Source organism: Cyprinus carpio, chromosome A12 (assembly GCF_018340385.1).
Source record: "Cyprinus carpio isolate SPL01 chromosome A12, ASM1834038v1, whole genome shotgun sequence".
In the NCBI taxonomy this organism is placed as follows: Eukaryota; Metazoa; Chordata; class Actinopteri; order Cypriniformes; family Cyprinidae; genus Cyprinus; species Cyprinus carpio.
The window spans coordinates 24,163,543-24,173,048 of NC_056583.1; the positions used below are offsets into that span (position 1 = coordinate 24,163,543).

At 33.7% G+C, this 9,506-nt stretch overlaps 1 protein-coding gene across 1 annotated transcript in view; it reads right to left on the bottom strand.

The window, feature by feature from the left end:
- Positions 1–275: 275 nt before the first annotated feature.
- The window catches only part of LOC122134385, a 52,675-nt gene continuing 43,444 nt past the window's right edge, over positions 276–9,506 (bottom strand). The window contains exons 5-7 of the mRNA XM_042768079.1: positions 1,817–2,107; positions 1,675–1,722; positions 276–1,143 (exon numbers count right to left, since the gene is read on the bottom strand). Of these exons, the coding sequence (XP_042624013.1) occupies positions 968–1,143; positions 1,675–1,722; positions 1,817–2,107 (515 nt within the window). The 3' untranslated portion in view covers positions 276–967. The remainder of the gene's footprint in view (positions 1,144–1,674; positions 1,723–1,816; positions 2,108–9,506) is intronic.

Sequence of the window (9,506 nt, forward strand, 5' to 3'; positions counted from 1 at the left end):
ATATTTCACACAATGTGGAAATCAAGTGTTGCATCACTAATTGCCAAATGAACAAGAGAATTTTGTTATTTTAAGTTAAATCATTCTTCCAAAATCAGTGCTGTGTTATTACCTACCAAAACACAATCAAGAACTTCACATGGGAAGTCTGGAGTGTTTATAGAAGAAAAAGAGTCTGCACAAACTTGGTCCTAAACAAGCAAACCACATATGAAAAACCAGGACCAAAGTGAAAGAATAAAGAAAATTCAATGAAATAAAAACTGAATACATCGTAATAGTGTTTTCTTTACTTTCAGTTTATAACAATATTAGTTTTGTTCTCATTGGGAATAATAAACAAGCAGGAATCATCCACTAAGAGTCAGTAAACGACACTCAGTCAACAACAAACTGATGCATATATACATCTCAGAACAAGACACAAGTTGGTAGATCAATGCATTGCAACAGTTATATTCAGATATAGTTGATAGTTTAGTTATATTCATCTGACACCAGAAAAGACTTTACCATTTTCACTGGTATAACTTACTTTTTACTGATGACAAATTTATTAAAAATGATAAAAAGAGATTTCAGACAATCGTTAGAGTATCGTGACACTTTCATAATTTAACAGCAATTTAGTAAATAAATACAATTATAATGCAAATACAATAGATCAATGCAATGGCATATGCAATGCAGCTATATGGTGCTCAAAAATGCCAGGAAAAAACAAAAAAACACTTAGTTTACACATTATTTACTTAAAATACATCAAAGTGTTTGAAAACACGAGCAGAATTATTATCTGATGCAGACAATCTCAACACAGCCAAATACTGTCTGATTCATTAGTTTGACCAATATACTGATCAATCATTGTTGCTGACACTGTTTGTGAATTTTACACTTCAGCATCTGGACATTATCATTGACATGAAAGATTAAACAAAATTAGCTGTTTTCATAGTGTCTCTTTCTAAACATTTGTGGTCATCTCTGTTTGTTCTTCAGAAACACCTCTTTCATATTTCTTCTGTAATCCAGAAGGGTTGGTGCTTTTGAACTTCTTCACACAGATGATTGCAGTAACGATGATGATGATGATGATGAAACAGCTTACAGCAGTGATGACGATGGCCTCAGTTCCAATACCTGATTGATAAATTTTATAGTAAAATTAAGAAGAGTCTATAATCTCTTCAGGTGCATTCAAATGCTGTTACAACATTGTTTAAATCATAAAACATCCTGAGAATATTTATCCTATTGGACTTCTCAATCAGACTTCACAATATACTTCTGCTGCTGTTAGAATTTATTAATATAAAATTTAACCATACTAGGATATGTCACTATTTGGAAACCCACCCATAATCAACAACACTTTCTTGGAATTTAAGCATCCTTAAATATTCATTGCAGTCATTTATTTCTGGAGCATCTCATTAAAGATATTTCTGACAAGTAGTGAAAGAGCAGTTTCCATTTTTATAGAAATTCAAAACAGTAAACAATTATCACTAATCATATTTAAACATGGAAAAAATCCCAATATTAACATTATATAACAATAGCATTAGCAAGTAGTTGTACTGCTAAATAAGAACTATATAGCAGCTGTGTTCTTGAAGTAACCTAAATAATTTGTACTCGATAATCTACAAATATAACAGAATATAATACCTTTCTGGTCAGGAGCTTCAATGTCAGTTTTATGCCCCATGTATTTTTCTGTTAACAAATTTTAAACCATTGTTAGTAGATTGATAATAAATACAGAAGCAAACATTTATTGAATTTTAAACAACACTATTATATACGGTACCTGATGTGTCCACAGTGAATTCTGTTCTTTTCACTACACATTTTGTCTGCACAAAGAAACTGAATTGTTCTTTCATTGCTGTAGTTGGAGTGTAGCTGCATGTGAAACTGTTTCTCTGTTCACAGGAGTTCACAGGAAAATCTTGACAGATTGTAGAGTCTTTATTGATATCAGGGTATTTAAACAAATACATCACAATGCAGCATTCAATGTTCTGCAGAGAGACGCTGCAGGTGAGAGTTACTTCTTTCCCCACAGATCCAGTCACATTCTGACAGCTTACTATGACATCTGAAAAATAATATATTTATCATTTTAATACATCAACAGTAAACTAATTTCTGTCATTTTTCACATTAAGAAATTTAATCAATTTAAAGTTGAAGTGTGTCGCGTCTGCAACATCAGTGCCACCAAAAAGAACTGCAAAAATAATGACTGCTTCCAGACAGGTTTTCCAAACACTCCCCTGTCTGCATCTCTTCATCTATCACATTACTCGGGTCACATACTGCAGCTGTGTTATCAATAATACAGCAGGCTGAATTATCTTTAGAGAAAGTGAATTATTCAGAACGGGAGAAGAATGTATTTTCTCACTACCTTTATCAGTAAATTTATATTTTGAATCATATTAAAAGCCAAAAGCTCTTACACTGAATATTTTTTTTAAAGAGCCACATTTTTTATATCTATGAATCAGATATTTTTCATTATTCATTATTTCAGATTTAGTTCCTCTTCTAAATTCTCACACATTCTAGGTGAAGTTTATTCTCTTACATTCATCAGCTTGACAGACAGCAGTGAAGGTCCAAACCAGAATGAACAGCTGCACAGCATTTACAGCATTCATGATTGTGATTCTGCAGTAGAAATAATGACAGACATTTGCATCATAATGAAATTTAGGATTAATAAGTACAAGAGATTACAGAGATATGGACAACTTTTATGGTGCTTTAAAGTAGTTTAAAATGACCCAAGGATGATTAAATGATGACAGAATTTCAGTTTTTTGGTTTTCTATTCATGAACTATTCCTTTAAGAAACACCAACATCTAATGCAGCTTTAGATAACTTATATTTCATCTAAGACAGAATATGATCATCAAGTTGAATTGTTATATAAATTTATAAGCATGTTTATTAAAAACAAGTTTTGTAATAATTATTTTGGACCTTTTGACGTTGATGAGAATTCAGATTCGGACCTTTGAATGTAAACTTTGAGAACCCCGGTCTATCTGTTATCTATTGTTACACCTGAACACTTACACTTTTCCACCTGTCTGATGTCTTCATTATGTACAACTAACTACAGGCTTTGTACATGCATCAGATGTTGAGCCAAATACAATTTCCCATTTTTTTATATTAATCACAAGAGCATTGTTGTCACACCATTCCACTAATTTATTACGCCTCAGTGTTATTTTGTACATATAATGAAGTGAAATCTGCTTAAAATCATGCTTGCCTAACATATTCTATATTACAGATGTGCATTATATGAAGAGTGTACTGCTCTTACTATTTCAAACAAATCTTTATTTTTGTCTTTTAGTTTTGGGAAGTCTACCACAGTATCATTTTCATTCTTGAACAATTAATAATGGTGCATATCCTGTTATACTGAATACAGCTTGAGAATGAGATAATAAAGCTATAAAACAGACAGTTATGCAGCTATGAATATACTGAAAGTAACAGCCAAACTTTTTCATTCAAGAGGCAAAACATTGGGCAAAAAATATTCTAAAACAGCACATTAATACATAAAACATAGGATAGCAATTATGAAAACATAGCAGACAGTGTGTGTAATATTAATCACTCGCACAGGTTTGTTTAATGTTAATACACTTAATATTTACTTTTGATGTCAGCTCTGTAGCTCATTTCTAATTACACTAACAATTTTCTCCGTTTAGCACTAGTTATTCCCATATAACTTATATCTTCATTTAGATGCAGTCTTCAATATATCAGGCCTGTGTCTTCATCTGTGAACTGTAACAATAACTTACTTTCACTTTCAACATCACTCAGATTTAACTTAGTGCTGTTTTCTCTTTCTCATTTGAGGTTTTAACAGCAGAAACTGATCGAGATGGTCACTTGTAGGCGAAGGGAATGATGTTTTATCGTCTTCATGTGCTTGTGTTGTTGTTTTAACAGGTTTGGACACAGAGCGAGGAGCTAACGTTACACAGAAACACTCGACAACAAACTACTGCAATATAACTTTACACCAGCTGAACTCACCTGAATGTCGTTATATGTCCACAGACTCAGTTTCTTAAATACATAACTTCCATCAGTCGAAGAAGCGACGTGCTGATCTTTGAAGCTGAAATATTTTAGAGAAAAAGAAAACGACTGTCTGTGTACACTCCCTTCCTGGGTTGCCAGGTCTGCGAAACCAAAATGGCCCAATGGGCAAATCCTCGAACAAAAGTAGCCCAAACACCACATCCCAAATATAAAACCTCAAAAAGTGCAATTGCTATTCCTAAAATACATATTTTACAGTCATTGATATGCAAACTGAAAACCACTGTATCTTAGCTATCATAAACAGAACTCAAAGGCCCCTACTGCACATAATGTAACATCTCGCGCAGATTCATCATTGGTAGAATATACAATGTTTCAATACAAGAATTTCAGTCAAATACAATTTATGCACTATGTCAAACCATTAACCCGCGGGGAGAAAATCAACCCGCTGCAAGAGTTTAAAACAAATCAGACAAATTCCGCATTAAAACCGCAAACTTGGCAACCCTGCTGACGTCGCAACACAAGTGACCAATCATTTGTCAACGTCACAGCTTACGTCACACACGGAAGCGGTGTCAAAAAGACCCAAGTAGTAAAAAAATTTAATTATAATAATAATAGTCATGTCAGAATCAGGCACATTTTAGCTTCCAGTAGCTACAAACACATCGTACCCCGGACAGTCAATATGTGGTTTAAATTCGCACTGATCTCTTGTCCTCGTGTGGCATGTGTATGGCTGGAGGCAGCAAATAAATAAAAATCCACTAAACATTAGGCTATTCGATACCAAAATGCAAAATCTCAAATTAACACATCCCCAACCTAAGACTGTTAAAAATAAGCAAAATCCGAAACCATTTTGCATGTAAATAATCTTAAATTGCATCTTTACACAGGCTTGTGCATGTAGGCCTGTCCAGATACAAATTTGCTGCTCTACGGGAATCAATATAAAACAGAAAAAAAAGACCTAAATAAATAGACTTTTATTTGTATTATTTATTTATTTTATAGAGCAATGCAATGGCACATTGGCCAAACTAAATAAATAAATAAAATAAATAAAAAGCCTAAACCTGCCCAAATCAAATTACACTACCAGTCTATACTGCATTTATATAATGCATTTTAATTAGTGGAATTAATTCATTAGAATTAGGAATTAGAGAGTGTTGCTTGCATTTCGTCTACACAAATATTCATCTTTAGAGAGTATCACAAGTGTTTATTAAATTAATTCATTAAAAAAAAAATAAGACAAAACCACAAAATTTCAGTTATTGAATAGTAACATTTTTTAGCTATATTATTACTCAGCAAATGCAAAAGCATTACTGAAGACATTCCTCAAAAGTCAGACCTTCTTCTGCTTCAGTGACAATTTCAGGTTTAATGAGCCCTGTTAACAGATTTTAAACCACTGTTAGAAGATTAAACATAAATGTATAGAATTACAAACAACATTATAATTTAATGTACCTGTTATGTTCACAGTGAATTCTGTGCTTTCCATTCCATATGTTGTTTGCACAAAAAATGTGAATTGTTCTGTCATTGCTGTAGTTGGAGTGTAGCGGCACGTGAAACTGTTTCTCTGTTCACAGGAGTTCACAGGAACATCTTGATGACAGATTGGGAGTCATTAAAGATTGAAATTTATACATTATAATGCAGCATTCAGTGTACTGCAGAGAGACGCTGCAGGTGAGAGTTACTTCTTTCCCCACAGATCCAGTCACATCATCGCAGCTTACTATGACATCTGAAAAATAACAATGTTTATTATTATATAATACAGTGACAAATGTCATGCAATGAACTCTAAATGATTGCAATTTTTACTCTAATTAATTACATGATGTGGTGATTAAATAATCCAATTTTTGGATTACTCCCAAAAGATAATTTAAAGGCATTACAAAAAGTAAGTTCAGCAAGAAATATTTTGTTTGATAAAATTGATTATATATACTCTTTTGGACAGAATTGTCATTTTTGTTTGGGTGAACTATACCTTTAATAATTTATTTTCTTAATTTCATTATTACTATGAAAATATTAAATAATTTCTTTAATAAAATGATATTATAAATAATAAACTAAAACTGCCCGTAGGTGGTGATAAATGGCTTAAAAATTAAGTCCTCGAGTCATTTATTCATTCATTTGATTCATTCAAATGGCTGATTCATTCAGGAGTGAAGTAAAGTGTTCTTTATGAATGGTTCATTGAATCATTAGGCTTGTTCGACTTGAAGCGGATCATCACCATCAGACCGATCGGTGTGTGACATCAAAGTACCGCAAGAGCTTTACAGAGCATATGGCTACTTCTGCTTTTGAATCGCTCTCGCGGCACTTTGATGTCAAACACCGATCGGTCTGTGCAGCGCCACTTCAAAGCCAACGCATATGCCAAGGTTCAACGCGCCAAATGGTTCACCAAATTCGTTCAAAACGTGGATTAAGAAATGAAATGCCGCTGTGAATTGCTCGGAGATCAACAGTTCTTCTTTGTCTTTATCTTCTGGTTGGCAAAATTGAGCAAAACAGACAACATTGTGTCTAAAATAACACAATATTAACTTAATGAACTGTTGTATAAGATGAGTATCACATTTGCACTCGTGCGATATTGCACATAGCCTACAGCTCGTGTGATATTTCTTAACTATGTGATGTAAATATGAGACGGGGCGGGGCAAGTGCGTCAAATGCGTTAATAATTTCAATACATTGTTTTCCCCATAATTAATTAATCTGATTAACGCGTTAAATTACCAGCCCTAATATTTATATAGATATAAAGGCTAGTCTTTCTGGGAAGAGTTAATTATACAGTAAACACAGAAAACATTCCCAAAATCTAACCAAAATGAATGTTTACCACTTCATTCTAAATCTCTTCATTCCAACATTTAACATCAAATGTCAAAATATTTCTTGCAGAATAATTTTAGTTCGCTGGTTTTACAAATAAATAAGGCATTTAAACAGATCAGATTGATTAAGTTTTATTTTCTGGCGCAGTCGTCTCAATACTAAATAATCAAAACTGTAATAGAATCCCTTTCTCGGCAGGAACTTCAGTGACAATTTTCGGTTTAATGAGCCCTCTTAATTAAACCACTTTAAACCACTGTTAGAAGAGAAATGTACAGATTTATAAACACCACTGTTGTATGTTGTACCTTTTGTGTAAACAGTGAATTCTGTTCTCTTCATTCCACACAGTGTTTGCACAAAGAATAGTATTTTTTCCATCCTTGCTGTAGGTGGAGTGTAGCGGCATGAGAGGTTGTTATTCTGATCACAGCGGGTGTAAGGAAGCTCTTGTGCACAGACTGAGGTGTTATATATCCCAGAGTATAGAAACATATAGATTGCAATGCAGCAGTCATTTCTCTGCAGAGAGACTCTGCAGGTGAGAGTTACTTCTTTCCCCACAGATCCAGTCACTTCATCACAGTTTACACTGACCAAACCTGAAAAATAACAATATTTTTATATATTATTATATAATACAGCAACACAACAATAATAAAAAGTAATTTTTAACCTTTCAAGAATTGCTATCTTAACATATTTGTTGTGTCTGTTTACCCCACTCCTTAATAAGCCTTTACCTGATTTCTACTGTGCTCAAAATCATTTATTCAAGTATTTTGACACCATAACCTTTTGTTTCATACCCCATACTGTATGAGAACTGTGACTCGCTTAATAACTTGGATCAGCCTCTATAGGTAGGTTTTCCATTTACCCACACAACTTAACTGGCAAATTATTTAAGAAACCTGTCTGAGATTGATACCGGTTATCTAAAAAGATAGAAGAAATAAACACATTCTTTGAAAAACTCAAATCTGAATGATTATTTCACCGAAATCCTACTGATACGTCACTTGCATAATAATTGGAACACAGTGTAGTTGAAAAAAAAGCCTATGAGATGTGTAAAGCACTGCACTGTTGTGCAGTGCTTTACATTATTTTACAGATTTAGTCCTTCTGCAAAATTCTCACCAAGCTTTACTCTCTTACCATCATCAACTTGACAGACAACAGTAAAGGTCCAAACCAGAATAAACAGCTGCACAACATTTACACCATTCATGGTTGTGATTCTGCAATAATAATAAAAAATACAAAATGATTTGCAATTTGGAAAAAATAATGAAGTACCAGAGATTAGATAGTAGATAACAACTTTAAAGAAGATCATGTCTAAAATATAAAAAAAGGAGAAGCCTAAAACAGGCCCGAGGCCCGGCCCGCGTCTGAACTATGACAAGAAAATTGGCCAGAAGCCCGCCCCGAGGAGCGTAAAAAAGTCGGTGTGAAATGCAGGGCTCTAGACCAGCCTAAAAGTTTAACTTTTAAAACTTTTTGTCATCCTAACAGCAAACAGCTTTACTCACTTATACACAGAGTCTTATACTGTCTGTCAGCTATGACTATTTTAGTCTTTCAAAGGACAAAATGAGTGGAAAAACATATAGACATAAACGACATAAAATGCAGGCCAGGAGTAAGGCCCACTAGAGGCGCGAGGCGTGATATTCTTGGTGCAGCAAATGCAGAGACAGGATGAACAATTACCATGTACTTTATTTAGAGGTGCACATCAACATTTAGCAACTAGCCATCTGGTTCTTTGATCAACCACCACCGGAAGCCCCACTACCAGCGGGACAAAGGTAACTCAGCACAATCACATAGTGGCCCTCTAGTGGTTAGACTACATATAACTCTATGATTTACTACGCTTCTCTTTGAGCATGTTTTACTCCACTGATTTCTTTATGTCTGACACAAGGACATAAACTGATAATTTTGACTTTCATTTTCTAAATTAAAGCAGGTTCTGCAATTTGGAGAGATTCTCTCTGCACTCCACAACATGAGTTTTGATTTATAAAGAGAAGGTGAGCCAGAAGTGAAGTGCAAAATACTGGCAATGCTTTAAAAGATCAAAACAGTTCAATCAAAAGTGAAAGTGTTGTTATCAATTTTGCCATGAAACAACAGGATTTTTTTTGAGAAATCCTACAGCGATACAACATCTGCACAGTTCATAGTGAATCAGAACAAAAAGCACGAAAACACCATAAAGACTCATTTATTACACATACTGTAGATAATGCAGTCACATCTCAGTTGCTTAAATAAATATGCAAATGTATGATGAAATGATGAAAATCCCAGGAAAGAGGAAACAGAAGCTCTGCAGCAGTTCAGAGGAATGAAAGAAATGAAGCTAGATCTGAAAAACTAAAAATAAAGCTCATTACACAGTTACTAAATCAAACTCAATTATATATATAAATAGACTAGATTTTTTTTCCATATAATATTTATTTATTTGTGGTTTTTTTATATATATATGGTAGGCCTATA